Source organism: Ziziphus jujuba, chromosome 12, assembly GCF_031755915.1.
Source record: "Ziziphus jujuba cultivar Dongzao chromosome 12, ASM3175591v1".
NCBI lineage: Eukaryota > Viridiplantae > Streptophyta > Magnoliopsida > Rosales > Rhamnaceae > Ziziphus > Ziziphus jujuba.
In genome coordinates, this window is record NC_083390.1 from 226,981 (window position 1) to 249,661 (window position 22,681).

At 34.5% G+C, this 22,681-nt stretch overlaps 2 protein-coding genes across 4 annotated transcripts; both read left to right on the plus strand.

The window, feature by feature from the left end:
• Positions 1–9,012: 9,012 nt before the first annotated feature.
• Positions 9,013–14,196, plus strand: LOC107428076 (myb family transcription factor PHL6). 2 transcript variants are annotated; one of them, XM_048462497.2, is made up of 9 exons: positions 9,016–9,438; positions 10,853–11,473; positions 11,573–11,918; positions 12,254–12,461; positions 12,621–12,697; positions 12,795–12,834; positions 13,202–13,274; positions 13,386–13,455; positions 13,740–14,196. In XM_048462497.2, the coding sequence occupies exons 2-9, from the start codon at positions 11,220–11,222 to the stop codon at positions 14,040–14,042; spliced, it is 1,371 nt and encodes a 456-aa protein (XP_048318454.1). In that variant the 5' UTR covers positions 9,016–9,438; positions 10,853–11,219; the 3' UTR covers positions 14,043–14,196. The 2 variants fall into 2 exon arrangements, with proteins under 2 accessions (XP_048318451.1, XP_048318454.1); XM_048462494.2 differs by having other exon boundaries at positions 9,013–9,438; positions 10,853–11,918.
• Positions 14,197–15,894: 1,698 nt separating this feature from the next.
• On the plus strand, positions 15,895–19,676 carry LOC107428089 (uncharacterized). Of its 2 annotated transcripts, none has more exons than XM_025078572.3 (3): positions 15,895–16,198; positions 17,323–19,065; positions 19,144–19,676. In XM_025078572.3, the coding sequence occupies exons 2-3, from the start codon at positions 17,394–17,396 to the stop codon at positions 19,536–19,538; spliced, it is 2,067 nt and encodes a 688-aa protein (XP_024934340.2). In that variant the 5' UTR covers positions 15,895–16,198; positions 17,323–17,393; the 3' UTR covers positions 19,539–19,676. The 2 variants fall into 2 exon arrangements, with proteins under 2 accessions (XP_024934340.2, XP_015894035.2); XM_016038549.4 differs by having other exon boundaries at positions 15,897–16,251.
• Positions 19,677–22,681: the final 3,005 nt, after the last annotated feature.

Below are 22,681 nucleotides of genomic sequence, written 5' to 3' on the forward strand. Positions count from 1 at the left end.
AAATTGGGAAACTTAGTTAGAATATTTTTAAATATATGTAGGGACTTACATAATCACATCTCCGCCACGACACGCTAGGTTTGGGTGACTTCCCACGCACATAGTTACGAAGTGTCGAATCACATGAATATGTGCTTCGAGATGCCCCCATATGGGATAATGCCCTTTGATGGATGACTGCCAAATAATTAAATAGATAAAATATAAAATGTCATCAATATAACATTAAGCAACGCAGTAACATCCCATCACCTTACCCAAAATAACACATCTAATATGGCACAGGTGTGGGTGAACATCTTCTCATTCTCAAACCACCTTTTTCGTATGAAATACAAAATAGTGTCGATATGCTGCAAAACCACATTAAAGGAAATAAATAACAAGAGCGAGGTGATAAATAAAACATAATTCCAAACGTAGGAACACAATGAATTTACATGAAAATAAAGTATATAACTTATATCGGAAGTCAACCATCCTTCAGAGGTAAGTAGCTCAGCAAAAAATTTCTTCCCCACCGTCATATAAGATGTACACACGGTCGCTTCATTCGGTGCCCCCTTATACCACTCATCGAACGCCTTCTCCTTTGATGCATCAATATGTCGATTAAGATTAAATTTGACCTTCTTCTTACATGGATCGGTGTAAGGAGAGATGACGTGATGTGACTGGTGGTAAACTCTACCGAATCGGCTTGTATCACCAACTTCATGTGTCCAATCCTCCACCTCAATCTCAGCTGATTGGTCATGATGTGAACTGTCAGCTGAAACACTGATATCCCACCCCAAATGCAAAGGCCAATATGGCACCAAAGCCCAGGAATCCTCCATATAGGGTCCTCCAGGTACGATAGGCTCGAACGACGTTGTACAATCCTCATCCTCCTTCCTACCATTGGAACCATCTATAGGTGCATCAAATTCTTCGGCTTGCTCTCCAAATGACGGTGCCACAGGGGATGATGGTCGCACTGAAGATGACAGTGAATGGGTGTGCATATGATGTTCGGCCTGCAAAACACAATGGTTATTTTGCAGTTCCCAAACCCTAACAACAAATACTTACTGAATTACAATATATAATTTAATAATGTTGAAACCCTAAAGTATAAGTTGTCTAAATGATACCTGACGCTTTTGTTGGTCAATAACAGAATTAATCATCTTCCTTAACGATGCCATCTCTTTCTTTAATTCATCAAATTTTGCTTCCAAGCAAGCAAGCTAATCAATATCAATATCCAAAACATAAGTCAATATATATTAGTACAACATATGAAATACAAATTTGCGTGCAAGTAACAATTGCATACCCTGAAATTAGCATTTGGAGAGCCACTAGAATGCTCTTCAACTTTGGACGCATCTTTAGCGCCAACGGTGGCTATTGGTGCTACAAGTGGTGGTGCCATATAGTGAACTTCATGTATGTTCACTGCTTTTGTTCTCCAGTAATCCATAGTCTTCTCCTCATCAGTAGCATCTAACCTCCAGTGCACAACATACTACATGAAATGAAGAAAGGAAAAAAAAGTAAATTTGGAAACTGACATTGGTAATGTAACTTGAATGTAGGCGTACCATGTAGTCTAAATAAAATTGCCTTACATTGCTATTTGAGGTGAACCAATTATGGACAGCAAAATGGTTCGGTTGACTTGTAGTATGCCATCCACGGATCCTTGGACAACGGGTTTTCTGCCGCTCGCCAAAATGGTTACCAAAATCAGGGATTGCTTCAAACCCCCACAACTACAAAATATAAATTATAGGTTATTAAATATAATTTTTAAGTAAATGCTACATGTATTAAATATATTACCGTACCTGAAACGCCAATGGAAAACCTTTTAGGTCATACGACTGTGATTTATTTTTACTGCACGTCCTCTATGATGGAATGCATTGTGGAATGAGTCGATCGTCTCCTTGTAGCTCAGAATGCCCCAAGGGTAGGAATTAAATACCTCGATATCAGCAACTAAATTAATGAATTTTCTATTTATTTGAACCCTTGGATCCATTCCTAGTACACCATGGACTAAGAAATATAGTAACGCAATTCTTACAGCATCCCAATCATCCACAAAATGTGTACCCTTGAATAATCCTTCCAGTTCGGGCGGTTTCAAGTCAGTCCTGTCATCTAGCAACCTCGTGAGTAGCTCCTTTCCTTTGGAAATTTGCATATCATACATGGAAGGGTACCTACAAAACTTTAAGCCACTAATGAGTGCGAATTTCCACTTCGTAAACCACACTCCAGATCCACCGAAGTTAAACTCTAGTACTTCTGGATTGTTGGACACAACTCTTCTGTAAAGCAGGTGATGCACTAGATGACCAGAGAACCTGAGGTTCTTCATGTCAAGTAAGTGTCCAAAACATGTTTGTCTATACTTTTTCAGCTGCTCACTTGTGAGGACACTTGTAATTACTTTGTTCGCTTCTATTGGATTCCCGAATGAATGTGCCCTAACTTTAAATATATCGGCATCCTGAAAGATTCGTTCCTTTGGAGCGTCGATGGGCTGCAAAATGAATTACATAAATGGAACGAACGTCAACCATTTAATCATACCCTATTTTTCCACCCTAACTTGATAATAATAATTTCCAACCAAATCTTAAGACATATGGGTTCACATTTTTGCACTAGTGGTAATTACAGATGAAACCATCGGTAATCAACCTACAATGAACTAAAAACAATCCCAATGGCCTATCGGCAATTACCAATGGCCATCGGGTGAAGTTTTTCTCAAATTTTCACATTCATGAATAAATACTGACATATATCTTATCATTTACCACACAAAACAACATAAATGAATATAAAACTTACCATCTCAGATGGGGGAGAGGAGAGTGGAACATGCCCTGGAAGTTTGGTGCTTTCCGTCTCAACTTTCGATTGCTGCCTAGTAGTTCATCGAAGCTTAGAGTCGGGTGCTGATGTGCTACCACCGCTTCTCTTACTTTGCACCTTCTTACCTCCCTTCTTCGGTTGAGCTTGCAAGTTCCTCTTTGGTGCCATTATAAAGTACAACTTACAAATGTACATTGACAACATTAATAAATTTTTATCTACCTTTAACCACATTGTCAAATATGTATACATATATAAATATCCGCAATCCTCAATTTCATACTCTCTTCCTAAGAATATTGTGTATGCCATCTACAAAACATTTACTGAACATTTACTGTATAGCAGTGTGTTTACTTCTAACTCTTTCTATCTTCTTTATTTATTTTTTATTTTTTGGGGATAAAGTGTTTGCGTGTTTACTTCTAGCTAACCATGTACCTAAAATTTTATGCACCGATCTTCTCTCTCTCTCTCTCTCTCTCTCTCTCTCTCTCTCTCTCTCTCTCTCTCTCTCTCTCTCTCTCTCTCTCTCTCTCTCGCTCTATATATATATATATATATATGCCTTTAGACTGATCAAAAGCAACCCTTAGACTGTATATATACATATCATATTCATGTTATATTTAATTATTTTTTAACATACAATATATGTTTAAAAAATGTGCACAGAAAGTTGTAGACTATAATCTGAACATATAGGTTAAGCTAGACTGCAATATGTCCACGACTTCTATATGAGTATGTCAACTAATGTAGCTACATCTCTTCCCCATACTGCTTGTGTTTAACCTGATTTGGTTATAAAAGCTTAGACTTACCAACACCTATATATGCTATACAAATCATTCACTTTATATTTATTTTATCTGTATAATTAGTTTAGAGTTAAGGATTTATCTGTATTCAAATCAAAAAAGAAAAATATTTATTTCTTAAGGATCAAGTACATTTTTATAAAAATTCTTCTTTTCAACCCACAAAAGCAGTTTTCTAGATAGAGTTTGAGTATCATGCACTAGTGAGATAACACCTTTAGCTTTAGGATTTAAACTTCGATCAGGGTAAAAATCCTTATATCCCTAAGTTGTAACAAATATATATATATATATATATATATATATATACATATATTATGTTTATTTATTACAAACTAACATTATTTTTCATCAAATTCATTGATTTTCCTGCCTTCATCCTTTATTTATTTTCCATACTGAGGGATGTCGATGGAACCCAAAAAAAAAAAAATTAAAAAAAATAAAAAAAATTAAAAAACAACGTGTCATCTGGGTGTCGTTCCTCCCAGACGACTTGTCATTCGCTCCATCTTCAACATTTAGCCGGGTTGACCCGAACCGGCTTGAACTGGTCCCAATCTAATTTTTGGCCCCATTATTTCTTCCACCTCCGGCCACGGTTTAAGGCTAAACCGGTTCCATTTTTTTCCTCTCTTCATTTTCTACTGATACCCAATATCAATCTATCCTAAAACCTAGGTTATAATCACTTCTATACAAAACCTAAATTTCAAATAAATTTCAAAAATTTCACAATTTTAACCGGTTTTAAATACAAATCAAAAGTTTTAATGTATCACATTGTACTAAATTTGTAAGCATTTAATGGTAAGGCTTTATAAACACAAAAAAAAAAAAAAAAAAAAAAAAAAAAAAAAAAAAACTCATACAGATCCACAGCAAGGCAACAAATAAACACAAAAACAAATCCACACCGATCCACAGTAACAAATAAACAAAAATATTAAAACAATCACCTCAAATATAACATTCAAAGGTGTTGAGATGAGATAAAATTTTATTTTTTTATTTTTCTTTGTATTTTTAAAGGTGTTGAAATAAAAGTTTCTTTGATTTTTCTATGGCAAGTTTTATTTTTTTGTATTTTTGTATATTCTTGTAAAAATAATTACTTAATGTGTTTTATTTTTTTTTCTAAAATAAATTTTTGTTCTTTATTTGTTTAAAACATAAAAGAATATCCAAGTTATTTTTATTGTTTTAAATTTAAAATAAATATTGAAGGATAGAAAAAAAATAATAGCAAATGGAAAAGCAAATATCATTAATTAAGATATTGGGCAAATTCCCCGATTAAAAATCCCTAACATATTTTGCCCTAAAATTGGTGCTCCTTCTTCTTCTCTCCGTTTTGACTCTCTCACTCTGTCTCATTGCTAACTCCATGGCCGACATCCAAACCCTAAAGACCAAGTTATGCACCATCGAAAGCTGTCCAGCTGCCCACACCGCCACTATTTATGCAGCTCGCCGAGCTCAAACCAATCCTCTTTAAAGGATGGATGGCCAATGACATTGCTCCCAGCGACCAGCTCACCACCATTTCCGATGTCAAGAACTTCCCTAGTTTTCTCGAAGGAATCCTCGGCATCGAAATCACAGACCCGTTCTGTAATCAGGCTCTCCGATTCGGCACTTAGATTTTCACTAAAACCGGTTTGAGCGTCGATTTCTCGGGCTCTCCTTTCAAGGTCTTCACCGATTCTAAAACCTTCCTCGTCGATTCCGTCGTCGTTGCTACTAGTGTGGTTGCCAAGCAACTTTCCTTCCTTGGCTTCAATGAAGGAGAAGGTGAGTTATGGAATCAAGGAATTTCGACCTGTGCTGTTTGCGACGGTGCTGCACCGATTTCTGTTTGTGATGGTTTCTAACCAAAAAGCTTTTTTTTTTTTTGTTTCTTTCCTAATACTTGTTTTATAATTTGCAGGAATTTTTTTAGATGAACACAAAACAAAACCAAGGAAAAAAAAAAAAAAAGAAGAGCAAAATTGGATTATTCGGGCTTTCAAATTTTAGTGGTTTGGAGTTTGGACCGAAAATCCAGATACAAAGGTGAAAGCCAAATTTTATTGCAGACCTAAGTTGAGACCTAATCCGATCATCCAACCCAATCCAACCCGATAATTATTCGGTTGGATTGTTATAGACTATCGGATGAAAATCCGATCAATCCGACTTAATCCGATTGGTTATTATGGCCAAGGTCAACATCATTTCTTTCCTAAAATTATTGAACAACTTTGGGGCCCATGATGGATCCCCAACAAAGATATTTTGGGGTTGCCAAAAAGGCTTAAAAAAAAAAAAAAAAAAAGACAGAGACCCCACCATAAGGCACAAATAGACTACCACCGCAAAGCATGGATCGGAAACAGTGACATATTATATTGCTAGTTCCTAATGCTCACGGAAAAATGAAAATAAAAAATGGCCATTCTCATCTTCCATGAGGCGCAAACCTACGAATTTCCTCATCCCTTTCTAACCTTTTTTGGCGTTTGGCTTGCAATTTGTGGATTCCCACATCAGCTACAGCTAGCTGAGTGGATTTCATTTCATTTGGAAGTATGCACTTTTAAAGTACGGTTAAAAAAAATGATAAAATTGTTTTAATTCGCTTATATATATATATATATATATATAATATATATATGAATGAACATGATGATAACCAAATTGTTGCTGTCACCACTCACCAGTGACCAAAGGCTGGTCTTGGGACTAAGAGTGATGACGTACGTGGAGGTATAATGGGAAGAGAAGGGCGGCCCAAAAATTATTAGGTCTGTCTATTCATGCATCTGTCATCATCTATTGAGCTTCAAATTGTTTAGACCACTAATTACATTGCGACCAAGCAGGGTAATAGCTCAATTGTGGAATCTTCAATTTCACCAATTACTTTTTCTTTTTCTTTTATTTATTATTATTTTATTTTTTTTGGAATTTTTGCTTTTACTGATTCATATTGTTCGGTATTTTCGGTGGGTTGTAAACTTGTAATTGTATATATGGTTGACACTACGTGACAGAAATTTAAACGGGACATCTGATTCTTATTAAATGTGTAGCCCTTTTACTCCACATGAATTTGAATTACTATTAATTGCAACTGATCGCTATGAATCTTATTTCCATCCCTAATTTCCTTCAAGTTAGCTTCTGCTTTATATATATATATATATATATACATATATGGAGAGATCAATTGGAGAATATAATGATAAAAATGATTCATTATCTCTTTTAAATAATGGACGGCCAATATGAAGAGGATTTGTTACTTTTTTTATTTTTGACTATTAAGAATGTAAAGATAGATAGTTTATGTCATTTTCTCTTGCTTGAACATAAAGTTACTTGAATTCCCTTGGGGCATGTTTGTAGAAACATATAGGTATAGTCAAAATAAATAGTTTTTGTTGCAATATTTTTAGCAATTTCTGTAATAGTTGAACATGCCATCTTCAAAATAAACGTTAACTTGAAGGAAAAATAAAATGAATAACAAAATAACCAGACAATTGTAATAAAAATAGCAAACAAAAAAGAATTAGGTTCTAATGCCTACAAAAATAAATATAAATAAGGCTTTTTTTTCCACTAATTAGAAAAATGAATTGGAAATAATAAAGAGTGAGAAATACAAAATGTAAATAAGAACTAAATGAAACCTAGAAAATAACTAATTGAAATCTGAAACTAAAGAAAATTGGTTAGAAAATAACTGATTGAAATTTAAAATTAAAAATAAAAAATAAAAAAAATTGACTGAAGCATTTTGTAAAGAGGAAGAGAAGGTGTAAAAAGAAAGAGAAGGTGGATCTGTGAGTGATCATTTTCAAAAAATGGGGTCTTCCATCATTTTATTATATAACCTCTACCCAAAGTTTGCTAGCGAGAACCTTCGTAAGTCTTCAATCTCGATAAAATTCATCCAATCTTGATAAATTATGTATTTATCAAATATTTATATATTTTATATCAATTAATAATTATAGATAAATACCAATATATGGACAATTATTATCAATAGAAATTATTTTCATAACAGATAAGTTTTATCTTCATCTAAATGACTTTTAAATTCTATATTTATTTTCAAAAATATTTATAGCTCAAACAGTATTTTTTTTTCCCCCTTTTTATAGGGATTTCGATATATTCTAAATTAAAGAGAAGAGAATTTTACTCAAGCATTGAAGAAGCCATGATCTAAAGATATGTGTTTTAATGGTTTTACCCTACAAATACAGTCAAAATTAAATTAGTTGATAAAAACTAAAAATATGTTTCTTTCTTAACTAGTAATTAAGAAAGAAAAATTTATATATATATATATATATATATATAAGTAAATTTTGTGCAGGAGCCGCTTTTTTACGTTGCATTGTTGGGTTTTCATATGCTATATAAATGCCTATTAATGGACTTCTTTTTGGTATATGGGTATTCATTTCTATACCAATGTGATAATTTAATTTGGTGTTTTCATTGCCGGATTGAATCTCGGAATAATAAACATTAATAAAATATAATGCATAATACATTGCATTAATATAAATGTGTTAAAAAGCTGGAAGAGATAGATACGGGCGACAATATTCATACAAATAAACAATAAATGAATTATTTTAAAGAATGATTAAAACAATGAAAATCATTAACCAATTGCAAGTTGCTTCTATTTGACCCCACTGATCCCTTTATATATCCTTAGTCATCGCACTGCTGTTTATTAATTTTATTATTACGTATTGGCCGTCTATATGTCAAGGGATCTACAAGGCGGTCTGATTGGTTAAATTTTAAAGAGGGTCTTGGTGAAGCTTGATTTTGATCCACACATTATATAATATTATGGAAATTAAAAGAGAAACAAGTGACAGAAATCAAAGCTAAGTTTTAATACGTTTCAGACAAAGAGACAGTACGACAAATGAAATAAAAGAAGAAAAAAAAACACAGTAGGGCTACTTGACCCTTAAAACCATTCTTTTTTTTTTTTTTTTTTTTGGTTAATTTTTTGAATCCCAAAACTTGATAAAATTCTAATCCTAACAACAATTAATTACGTTACGTGTAGGAGTATGAAAACGGAAAAATCAAATGTCCAAGTGCGTGTATACATAGAGTTAAATGCACAGATGATATGACCACAACAACCACGAGTGGCCCCAACCGCCACTTGACACATCCGACAAATGACAGCCTAGAGCTAAAGGCTAAAGCCAATTCCAAATTCACTTCTCCATGATCCATTGGAGCGTATCCCTCTAGGCCCCGTGGAGGCGCGTGGCGCATGATTTGGAATCGCTATCCTCCTCCTTCAGTATCAGTACTAGTTGTGGAGTTAATTAAGAGTCCTTTTGCTTTTGGTTAACAAAATCTCAATCATTTGGCGCAGCCAAAGCCAAATGCCAAATGCCAAATACCAAATACCAAAAGCCTGAGACTGAGAGAGAATGCCTAAGCCATTTCAATAAGAAATTAAGACAATGATTCTAATTACTACTAGTGATCTCAACAAAAAAATGTCAAGCGAACTCTGGCTTATTACAACCGAGCCATCGTTAACTAAGATTCACAGACAGAATTTAATAAGACCTTGAAAAAATAAAAAATAAAAAAAGAACATTTTAATTTTGTCTGTCATGTCTCTTTTTTCTCTTTGTCCACCGTTTCATCTGCTGCTTTCCATATTCCATTCGAAGATCTCCTCTCCTATCTCTCTCCGGTTAGTCTTCTTATCCATCTTCCTTTCTTCTCTATATATCATATTTTTTCTTTCTCTCACTGCTCTCTTCTTTACGCTTTATGTATTTCATCTCTCTCTCTCTCTCTCTCTCTCTCTCTCTCTCTCTTTTTGTGGGTGGTTTCCTATTTATTTGTCTTACAAATCGATATCATATTATTATTATTTATAGAAGAAAGCAACCCTTTTTTTTTTTTTGCCCCCCCTATCCTTTTCTAATGTATTTTCCGTTGTACTTCTAATGTATTTTCCGTTGTACCATGTGTTCTGTTTGATTACAGTTTGAAGAACATCTTTTTAACCTACTAAAACCGATTGCATGTTTTGGTTCTCTTTTCTCTTCACAAGTTTGAAAATTTTTTTGGTACAATCTCGATTCTGCAACATATTAGAACTTAATTTCTAAGGTATGATATTTTGAAGGGAAGGACACAAGCAACCTTGCACCGGAATGAAGAAGAATAGGGCTTCTAAGTTAGTTACAAGAATGGTCAGAGTGAAAGCTTGTCCATTTTAGAGAAAACTTGACTGTTAGAGCAAAATATTATGCTGAATGGCTGCTTAAAGTTTCTGCTGTTGACTTACATTAAAGCTTTTCTTAGTTGCGATATAAATCCTTAATGGTCCGCAGTTAACAACTTCAAATAATATTTCTAATTTTAGTTGTCTGCTTAACCATGTTTGACTCTTTTTTGGTCAAAGGGTAAAAAGATGCGAATAAAATGTTGTACACTTTATTTTCTCAAGAGACCAAATCTCATTCTTTGGGTAATTGCGGCTCTGGGTGTAGTCTTGCGCTCTGTTTGAAGTACTAGAACTTTTTACCAATTATATTTACCTCCATGTGTATGTCTTTGTTAGTATCAGTTAAGTTTGACTTGGAAAAATTGTCCTACTTAACCACTACTTTTGTAGGTAAAGACTCTATTTTGTCCTAGAGATTTTGGGTAATGTATTTACCGGTGCAGGAAAGGTTGGTTATTGCAAAATTGTTTGAGGGGTATTAACAGACAAAAAATGAAATCTGTGGCACAAGGTTTTGGTAAATTAAGATATATGGATTTTGGTATGTTGATATAACGTGTCTAAATTCTACTAAAACATTTTTTTACGATAAGCAATGACCTGAAAAAGAGAAATGGTACTTTAGGACAATGTCAAAATAATTTACTTCTTTCATTGTTTTGGGTTCATATACATAATGCTTTAACTGCTGAAAAGCTTAAGCTTTTGGGTCAGTGATAATAGTCTGATTGTTAACCAAGATTTCGAGTATTCTTTGAAGTTGCCACCTTAATCCAATGGTCAGATAGATTTTGTTTTATATTTTCTCATTCTTATGAGATGCCACTTCTCTGATCACTCAAGTTGATGGATTATGTATGTCTCTCTGCAGGAGTTTTACTTGAAAGATTGTATATGTCTCGTTCTATCCATTAGTTTGGTGGATTGGATTTGGCATAGTTCCTATAACCAAAAGCAGTGGGGATAATTTCTCTATACTGTTAAATTGAGAAGAATAGATTGATGGATTCCAGATATCAAAACAAGAATACGTTATGGAAGCCAATTTTGTTTTCAAATGTGAGTTCTTGTTTTCTTCTAAGAGAACGAAAGAAGTCACCTTGAAAAGACATGGAGAATGTATTGGATGCTTTCATTTGAAGTCATTTCCTTGTATGTCAATCTAAGCTTAGAAACTTCCAAATACTTAAGCCCTTTACCAAATCATTGCATATTTGACCTGCCAATCTGATAGCTTGATGAAGGTTGGGTTACCGTCTACCATCATGAATCGCCATAATGTCATATCTATAACACAAAGTGAGGCTGTAAAAGGAGCCACACAGCCATACTGTTCTGCTCTATCACCAGTACATGACTTTTTGAATGTTCAATCAGAAAGCCAGAGGTTATTTTCCAGTGAATGTTCATCTGCACATCCATCACCTTTCATACGAGCAGAGTCTCTTAGTTCTCCTACTCATATGCAAGAATCTTCCATACAACCTCAAAAGTACTCTTTCAGATCTGATTCAAACAGTTCTATGTTTCCTGGTTCTAATGTTCAGCATCCTAAGAGTGAATTTTCACGTTCTTCTGTCTTCTGTACCAGTTTATATCAGTCATCTTCTACTAGCTCAGAGACAAGTCGACAGCTTGGCAATCTGCCATTTCTGCCACATCCTTCAACATGCAACCAGCCAATTTCTGCAGCTGTTTCTACAAAATCTACACTGCTTTACAGTGGTGATTTAAGCGATCAATATGATGAGGAGCAATCAGAGGCTCTCATGAAAGACTTTCTCAACTTGTCAGCAGATTCTTCTAATGGTAGCTTTCATCATGGTTTTGGTTGTTCTAGTGACAGTCTAGCACTCACAGGGCAATTGGAGCTACATTTTTTGTCTGATGAGCTTGACATAGCTATCACTGATCATGGAGAAAATCCCGGACTTGATGTAAGTGTAATCTAGTCACAATTCTTTAAAATCTGGTAGAATGTAGACCGCTGAGAGAACATTTTACTGAAATATTTTAATTTTCAATAGTACTTATAATTGACAAAAGTTGTATAAACTATACTGCAAGATTCAAAGTTTAAACAGTAGTATCGATTCTGGCATTTTATAATATCTCATACAATTACATACGAATTTAATTTCTGAGTCACATTTGGAATAGTAAACCTTAGAAGGGGCTATTTTCTTGTCTTCTGTCTGTCTGTGCCAGTTGTTGGTGCTGCACTCTCATGTGCTTACTAGTGCCTTGCTTTTTGATGCCTTTGTTTCTATAGGAGATATATGAAACACCTCAACCTTCTTCAAAACCCGCCTTAGGATTGACATGCAATCAGAGTAGTCGAGCAACGACACCATCTGTTGATGAACTTTCAAACCACCTGTCTTCTGGTACTGCAACTGCTCATAAACCAAGAATGCGATGGACTCCTGAGCTCCATGAGCGTTTTGTAGAGGCTGTTAATAAGCTTGATGGGGCTGAAAGTAAGTTGCTACTGGGTTTACTCCCTTCTGCAGATTTTGAAATAATTAAAAAAAAAAAAAAAAAAAAAAAAAGGTTATAATCCAATCAAGTTCACTAATAGTAGATTTGGAAGATCCCATATTTTAATATTTAGTGTATCATTTTACTTTCAAATGTAGAGGCGACTCCAAAGGGCGTACTAAAGCTTATGAATGTTGGAGGTTTGACCATTTATCATGTGAAAAGCCACTTACAGGTAATTTATCTCTAATTATCTATTTATTCAAATATTAATTTTGATTTGGCATCTAATGCTTTGAGTCTATATTTGTGAATTTCATGCCTTTTTGTAGAAATACCGACTTGCAAAGTATATGCCAGAGAAAAAAGAAGGTGAGGAACAAATGATAGAAAGGTTTTATGCTTGCTTAAAGAAATCAGAAACTAAATTTAGTTGGTAAAGGTTTTTGGTTGGGGTGGCGAAACCTCAAAAACAACTTGTTAATTGTTTCTTGTGAAAAGTATATGTTCCATTTTATAATAGTTTATCCGCTTGATGAGGTCCAGTTCTTCTTCTAGCCTCCCCCAAATGCATTGACATATGTATCAAGTATTAATGTAGATTTTTTTTTTTGTTTTTTTGAATGAAAATTATTTCGGCCAACTATAAACTTAATTTAGGCCTGCTTTAAGGTAATGATAATAAGAAAAGAATGTCTTTTCAAGTTGTTGATTTCTTATTTTCCCTGACATTCTTCAGAAAAGAAGGCTTCCAGCTCTGAAGAGAAGAAAATAGCTTCAAGTGGCAGTGAAAGTGATGGACGAAAGAAGGGGTGAATATTGCTTTTATCTTCTTTCTTTAAAATTAATATTTTATTTTATGTTATTCTTAATTTTTTTTTTTTTTTTTTTGGGTGATATTAAATACATCATTCCTGTCACAGGAGCGTTCAAATCACTGAGGCTCTGCGCATGCAAATGGAAGTCCAGAAACAACTACATGAGCAGCTTGAGGTATCATTTCTTATTCTTTTATTGACCAGACCACCTCCAGCATGCCCTTCTTTCCTAGACAGACTAACAGAAAAAGATTTTAGTTTTGTGGACGGGAAAAATGCAAACCTGTGTTATCTTCTTTTTCTTGTCGAAGAATTCAACCTGTGTGTGACTATCCGTATTACTTACTGATACTTGTTGCTGCATTCACTCTTTAGCGGCTAGTTGAGATTTGGGATATGCAAATTTTAGAGCATGAAGTTAGACATTGTTTAATTTGTTTTCAAATTCTTCAATCACAGGTTCAAAGAGCACTTCAATTGCGAATTGAAGAGCATGCAAGATACTTGCAAAAGATTTTGGAGGAACAACAGAAAGCTGGCGGTGCCTTGATATCTACACAAGCTTTATCATCATTGTCAGATTCAGAACACCAGCCTTCTCCATTAGCTGAGTCAGCTAAGTCCGACTCATCATCACCTAAGCGGCTGAAGCAGAAAGCTACTGAGAGTAATGAACTAGAATGCACCAAAAGGCTCCGTCTTGAAGAGAAGCCTGAATCAGCAAGAGATGACATTGCAGCTGTTGAAAATCCTGAGCAATAACAGTTGTTCTACTACTTCGTCTACCCTCTCTCTCTCTCTCTTGTCCTTATTATGTCTACCATTTTATTACAGCTTGATCAGGTGTTGTAAATCTAATTAGTCCATTGTAAATTTAATTAGTAAATTAATTGAGATTTGCTTTGGCTTTCTAGTAGTTGAATGGAAGAGAACTCTAAGGACGGTGTATTCAATTTAGAATTTGAAGGGTTTTAAAAATTTTTAAAAGTTTAGAGATATTCAATTTAGATTTAGAAGGATTTTAAAAGGCTTTAAAAATTTAAAGGTATTTAATTTAAATTTTAAAGGAATTCATATAAGTCTAATGATATTCAATTCATATTTTGATGGATTTTATGAAAGTTTATTAAAATCCAAGTGTATTCAATTAGGATTTTGTAAATTTTTTTTTAAAATCTGATGGTATTTAAAAAGTTATTGATTTTAAAAGATTTTAAAAAATGATGGATTTTAATAAATTTAAAATGATTTAAACAGTAAAATTGTAAAAAAAATTATTAATATGAAATCCAGTTTTAGGGGAGTGTATTCAATTTAGAATTTGAAAGCTTTTAAAAGTTTTTAAAAATTTAGAGTTATTTGATTTAGATTTTAAAGGAGTTCATATAAGTTTAATGATAAGTCCATTAAAATCTAGGTGTATTCAATTAAAACTTTGTAGAATTCTTTTAAAATTTGATGGTATTCAAAAAGTCATTAATTTTAAAAGATTTTAAAAAATAATAGATTTTAATGGATTTGAAAGCATTTTAATAGTAAAATTGTAAAGAAAATTGTTAATATGAAATTCAGCCTTAAACCTAAAAATTTCATTGGATTCTTATAAAATTCTTTATGAAATCTATAGAATTCCATAACAATCAATCAAATCCTTTAAATTTTATAATTCATTTTAAATCCATCAAATTTTAAATTGAATACATCCCCTTTAAAGATTTTGTTGGATTTTTTATAAAATTTTTAAAGAATCTGTAGAATTCAATAATAATTCATCAAATATTTTAAAATTTATAACTCATTTTAAATTTATCAAATTCTAAATTAAATATATCCCTTAAGCCTTTTTATTCCTCCCAGCTCTTTTTTCTGTCAAAGCTTTTGTATGAAACTGTCAAGAAAAACGTAAATTAATGTCATTAAAACTGCTAATGTAAAATAAAGGACAATTTTACTACTCTTAATTTAGACAACTCAGTGTGAGTTTCGTGAAAGGTTGTCAATGTAGAAAATTGCATGTGTGCTTGCCGAAACCTTTTCTTCTAACAACGTCATTTATTATTATTATTTAAAAAAAAAAAACTTTTGAGAGCTATGCTTTTTTTTTTTTTCATTTTTTTTTGGGTGAATGAGAGTTATAGGAAAAAAAAAAAAAAAACTTTTGAGAGTTATGTATTTTTTATTTTTTATTTTTTTTGCGTGAATGAATTGTATATGTATTTTGTTGTAGTGATAATAATCAAATTTATACTTGTATAGAAATAGTCCAAATAACAATGATTAATGAGAATAATTTGGATGGGTTTGATTAAACTTGAGACCAAAAATATACTATTTATTCGATAATAAATTTATTAGAAATAAGATAAAAGAAAAGGAATTTCTTTCTGAATATGGAAATGGAAATCGAATTCTGTATCTATGCAACTTTTGCATAGGAAATAGGTGGTTGATTAGATATTAACAAAAATGCAAGTAATTTACAACTATTATATACCAATATATTTATTAGACAGGCATAAACAAGTGGTTTTTCCATATGATTGAATCGAATTTTTCTTGCAATCAACAAAAACAGAATGATACACATTTTTTTAACCAAAAAACAAAAAACAGAAGCACCTTTTTTTTTATTTTTTGTTTCCAGTATATTATTAAGTATAATAACCTTAAAAGCTGAGAGAAGGAAAGCGCATGCGCTTGCCAAGTTTCTCATTGAGGGTTTTATTGGATGGAAGGAAACAGATAAGATCAAACATAAAAGGACGCATTTACCAACAAAAAAAAAAAGGAAAATGTAAACAAATAGAAGGACGCTGTGCGAGTCTCCAAGTCATGATCAAACGGCTTTCTGACTTCTGAGCTGGAGTAACAACTCATAATCCAGCTGCTTCTTTGAATCATTGTCTGAGACTCTGTGTGTGAGTGTCTCTCGCAGTCAGTCTCAGCTTCTTCTTTTTCGTTGTGCTTGCTGGTATGGTTTTTTTTTTTTTACTCACTCTCTCTTTCTACTATGTTTTGGTTTTTCATTTTGCTTTTCCCTTTTCTTATTTGCCTTATTCTGAATATTAAAAATAATCTCTTTGATTTCACTGTGTTGTGTGTTGATTCTCATAGCAAAGGAGAGAGTGAAAAAAAAAAAATTAAAAAGAAAAAAGAAAAAAGTACACTGACCCAAACCCAAGAGGAATATATATATATATATATATATATATATATATATATATATATATTTAATGAAAATTTTGAAGTGGGTATGTTTCCTTTTTGACCGTTTTCCCCAAGTTATGTTTTCTGCTAGTAGCGAAAGGAGGGAAAAGGATGTTTGCTTTCTCCTCTGTTTCACTCCGTTTTGTACGAGTTTGCTTATTTCCCAGTTAAGCCTGGACTTACAGCCCTGATTAAGAAAAATGGTGACCAAACATTTGGTTATTCCTGAAACCAACATGCAACTCATGAGGAAAACAAGGTTCACCTGGAGAATGTTCCATTTCCCTTTCCCTTTTCTGTTTTAAACATCGTGGATTCGTGGTATTGTTATTTTGTGAATCGTGGCCAACGAAACCTTAATCTGTGATTCTGTGGTGCTATGTTTTCTCAACCAATTTGGTTTGGACAAAAATGTCATGTATTTTTGTGCCTAGACGCACGTGGAACTTGGGCAAGCTTCTTTCTAGCTGACCTTGAGTTCTTAGATTCAATTCAAATTTCTGATTACTGGGTGTAATTTTCCAGAGAGAATTGCAGATCGATATCAGCGTGTAAAGATTCTAGCTTGCTTTTAATTCATGCAGTTTTTTGCTTGTCACTTAGAGAGAACATAATGATCACCAACAATGTTTCTGCATCTGAAATGGAAATGCCTGATAAGACCTAGTATGCCATGGCTCTGCATCCCTATAGAAGGAATTATCTCTCTCTTTTCTACTTTTGCCCTTTCTTCATGTTAAAGAGTACTTTTACACCATGTTAAATGGGCTTTAAGACTGACTTCCTCCTGCAACTGCAGTATATGTCTTAATTACTTTTTGTTGTGAATTTGCAGGCCTAGCTATTGAAATTGCTAAACGTACATACTGAATATTTTTGGGCCTCTTGGTTCCTTAAATTGAAGATATGGACGGCATCAACGTTCGTGATCATGGTAAAACTCTTGATGGTAAGAGGAGTAAAGTCCAATGCAACTACTGTGCTAAAGTTATGAGTGGTTTCTTCCGTTTAAAGTGCCACTTAGGAGGTATAAGGGGAGATGTAACACCATGTGAAAAGGCTCCAGCTAATGTGAAGGAACTTTTAAGAAACAGGTTACTAGAAAGAAAACGAGAGAATATTGGGAAGGAAGTTGGAAAGCTTTGTCATCCAGATCTTCCATTAAAGAGAAATTCATCTCCCAACTCCACAAGTGTCAGCCATAATAAGCGGCAAAACACTCGAAGCTTCATTACAGAGGGTGTTACTATTCCTTCTGGAAGTAAAGATTCACAGACAGCTAGCAATGATGAAACAAAAGAAGATTCAGCATCAAGGAAAGTCCTAAGATGCATTGGTCGATTTTTTTATGAAACAGGTTTAGATTTCAGTGCTGTTAATTCTGTTAGCTTCAAAGGAATAATAAACGCTACGCTTGATCTCAGTCAGGTGGAGTACGAGGCTCCTAGTTGTCAAGAGTTGAAAGGGTGGATCCTTCAAGCTGAAGTGAAGGAGATGCAAGAATATGTTAAAAATATTAGAAAATCATGGGCAACCACAGGGTGTAGCATCTTGTTGGATGGATGGGTTGATGAAAAGGGCCGACACCTGGTTAGCTTTTTGGTTGATTGCCCTCAAGGCCCAATGTATCTTAATTCATATGATATTTCACCTTTCATGGGTAATATTGAAGCATTACAATTGCTCTTGGAGCAAATCATTGAGGAGCTTGGGGTTGAGAATGTAATTCAAGTTGTCGCATATTCTACCACAGGTTGGCTTGAGGCTCTAGGAAAACAATTTATGGATAGGTGCAAAGGAGTCTTTTGGACTGTGAGTTCATCTCATTGCATCGAGATCATGCTAGAGAAGATTGGGATGATTGACACCATCAGAGAAACATTAGATAAGATCAAGATCATTACCAAGTTCATTCACAGCCATGCAACAGTGTTGAAGCTTTGGAAGAAACATGCTCATGGTGATGACATAATTAAGCCCTCGAAGATAAGATCAGCAATGCCCTTTATGACTTTGGAGTATATTGTATCAGCAAAACAGAAATTAGAAGACATGTTTGCTTCTCCCGAATGGAACATGTCAGTCTGGGCTTCTCGAGTGGAGGGTAAGAGGGTAGCTAATTTAGTGGGAAATCATTCTTTCTGGGTTGAAGCTGAGATTGTCTCAAAAGCAACTATTCCACTGGTGCGCTTGCTGAGTTTGATCTTAAAGGCTGATAAGCCACTGGTAGGATACATATATGAAACCATGGATCAAGCGAAGGAAACTATTAAGGAAGAATTGAAAAATAAACGATCCCATTACATGCCTATTTGGCAAGTAATTGATGAGATTTGGGACAATTACCTCCATAGCCCTCTCCATGCTGCAGGATATTATCTAAACCCAAGCCTCTTTTATTCAAGTAATTTCTATGGTGATGCGGAAGTTGCCTTCGGCCTTTTGTGCTGTATTGTTCGCATGGTGAAGAATCAAAAAAGTCAAGACTTGATATCACAGCAGCTAGACGAGTATAGAAATGCTAAAGGTTGTTTTCAGGAGGGGAGTGCGATTGGCCCAAGGACCACCATTAGTCCAGGTAATTAAGGGGCGGTGAAGATTGCTAATGGATGCCATTTTACTTGTGTTTTACTAACTTATGTAAAATCTGCTGCAGCCAATTGGTGGTCATCTTATGGACAACATCATCCAGAGTTGCAGAAGTTTGCTGTTCGAATTTTGAGCCAGAACTGTGATGGTGCATCTAAGTATGGGCTTAAAAGGACAATGGCTGAGAAGCTGCTTACAAATGGAAGGAACCCTATTGAGCAACAACGACTGAGCGATCTTACATTTGTTCATTATAATTTACAACTGCAGCAGTTTAAGTCGCCCATGAAGAGTGACATTTTGGCTGAAGAAGTTGATCCAATGGATGATTGGATTGTTGATGAAGCACCAGAGTCTGTCTGCCTAACTGGTGACTCATCATGGATGGGCTTGGATTCTGCTGAAGCGGATATTGATCAGAGAGGACCTTCCAGATTTGAAGCAAAGAAAGAACCGAGGTAAGATTATACAAAAAGATATAAATTGGTTAGAGATAAAGCGAATGTTGACAAATTTTGATGTGACTGTAGTCACAGTCTCTGGTTATATATATTTCTTTTGGGTTAAAAAAAAAAAAAGTATAAATTTTTTCTCTTGTTATACTTTTTTTTTTTTTTTTTTCTTTCTAAACTAAAAAAGTTACACAATAAGAGAGATTGGAGGGGAGGAAGGAACATGGAAGTATAAAATTGAATGCAAACAAGGAAAGTAAACCAAAGCTTAGGATGTGGATGTGAATTATAAATTAGCTTCCCATGGCCATAAAAATATGTGGATGAGAAATCCACAGCGAAAGCAACTCCATGGACTCCTTTTTAGTAAAGCCTGTACGTGCGGTGCTGCATGCACGGAGAACAGCTGTTAAGAGGAAAGTATATTAAGAGATGATGTTAAAGAAATAATGCACTTGCGGTGTGTATTATTCAATATTGAGAGTGGTGAATTTATACACCGTACGACATCTGTCACATTATTTACACCACTCAAATAACACAGTAAATAAGGAAATATTATATACGACAGTATATACGAAATGAATACCGGGACAATGGCCTTTGGCTTTTCAATTTAATGCCAAGGACGGACAGAGAGAGAGAGACACTCAAAGTCAAAAGTCAAAACTACCCAAATTTATTTTGTGTAGCTACTCTTTTTTTTTTTTTTTTTGGGGTAATACTACTTTGTTTTTTTTAGCCACTGTTTAAATATTTGGTAAATATTTTCAGCCAAAAAAAAAAAGAAATGGGTAAATATGTTTACAATTTTGTTGTGAGGCTGGCTTGGTCGCCACGGAAGGATTGGTTTTTGCCACGCTGTGGTGTGGTTTCATTTTTCCCATTTTACCCTTTTGCGGAAGAAACTGGAAAGCGAGAGGTTGAGGGAGGAGACAGTACACTACCCCCCATTCTATGATAGATAGGAGTGACGAATTTTGAAAACCCAAAAATATAATTTGGTAATAAATCGATCAATGGTTACATGTTGAAAAGCTATAACATTTTGGATCATTTTTGAATAATACCCATAGCAGGCCATCTTCCACTTCAGGATTAACCAAGATAACGAAATTAGGAAATCAATAACTTTAGGAGTACCCATTTATTAGAAGAAGAGAATTCTCCAAATGGGTATTGACCCGGTCATTCATAGGGCAAGAACTGATTATCTCAACATTCTCTCTGATCTTTCACGGTGGATTGCTATTAACTATGTTTGTGAATTTGACTAATAATCACCGGACAGTACTCATCAATGTCTTAGATGTTCGATAGTAATTTGGCAAAATCCAAATGTTGCATAATATATTGCAATTGCCCGTCCTTAATTCTACTAGTCCTACCACTGCAAATATGGAATTAGCAAGTGATCTTTTGGCACCATACTCATTAACCAGAGGCTCGTAGTTGTCCACGGCTTTGCTTTGGCAACAATCCCGCCACGTTGGGATTTTCACCTCGATCCGTTGGTTTTAGCCAGCTCTTCCAAAAATGCCACTCCCTAAAACAAAAAAACAAAAAAAAGGGAGGGAAAGAGGCTATTCCATATCATCAAATGGTTTTGGATTAAAACTTAATTTTGGGTTTGAGCAAGTGAACTTGGCAAAATGGGTTGCACCATTTTCTACAAGTGGTATCAAAGCATTTGCTTCCTCTTTCTATGGAAGCACTATTCTTTTATCAACAACATATTTTGCATTAACTTTCTAAACTCATTAAGATTTTCCCTTAGCCTTTGATATAGACAATTCTTCTAACTTCTTCCATACCCCAGCCCAGCCGTTTCTGTAGTTTCATTCAATACTTCCCTTAAGACTTTATCCAAGTCCAAGAATTAGGGAACTATAAGCCTTTTTCTAATAAATCTTTCTTTTCCTCATCTCTCATACCTTGCTGGAACTTGTCCTCACTTTCCAAAGCTGTTGCTCAACCTTCTTTAACCAAGACTGCCTTCATCTTCATCTTCCAAACCTCAAAATCGTTCACACTGGTAAATTTTTCCCCTTTAAATTTTGTACCCATATCTAATTTTCTTACAACTTCAAGACTTCTACCAAGTTTTAACACAAGGAAAAATAATTCCTCCACCAAAAACTTTTAACACCCAACAACTACTATAACCCCAAATCTCACAACCTAGGGCTTTGATACCAATTTGTTGTGTATAACCCACGCTTGATAATTAATCAAACACCTTGTGTACACTACGCACTAATAGATATTGAGCATACTAGAAATCTCAAGCAAATAATATGATCACAATATAAAGGAAAAACCAGATTAACAACAATCAAGAACAACAAATCAAGCATAAAAAAGATGAACAATTGCAAAGACAGAACAAAAGTCATAAGGAAATTTATGGTGGTTTGATTGTTTATTGCTTTGATCTACGCCTAACCAAGTAAGAGCTCTTGTATTGATTTTAGAAGAATTACAAGCTTGCCTCAAGAATCTTGCAAACCCTAAGAGAAGAGAACCCAATTGCTTTTCCTTGTTATCTCTCAATACAAGGAAGACAATACAAAGCTATTTCCCCACTCATTCTCTGGCTCAAACTCATGTTTCCGAAGGATATATCATTTATCAAAGACAAAATGGTATTTTACAGCATTTGAAAGCCTCTGGTGTGCTCGTGCACGCTCATTAGCAACAACTAACAGAGCCCCGTGCCCTAAGGTCGCACGCCCACATGCGAGCTGTTGCGTGCAGCAACACAACTCATGTGCCCAGCACTCACCAAGCTTGGTGCCCGGCTGTGCAGGTCTTGTTGCTCGTTGGTTATGCTCTTGTCCAGCCATGCATCCTGCACCTCTTCGCAGTGTGCTCATGCCCAGGTTGCTACCCGTGCTCCATTTCTTCCTCCATTTTCATCAGACAAGCTTCCAAGTACTTCAATATAGAGTCACAACCCTTGACGGTTGGTGTTGATATATGTTAAAGGTCTCATTCATACATTTGGGACTCATAAAAAAGGATCAATGGTTTGTCCACTTGATACATAGAATGTTGGGAAGATTTTTCAACATGACATGGAAATGTGAGGTATTGAAGGTGTCACAAACTAAAAATCAATTGGAATAACAACCTTTGTCATTTGCCATTTTA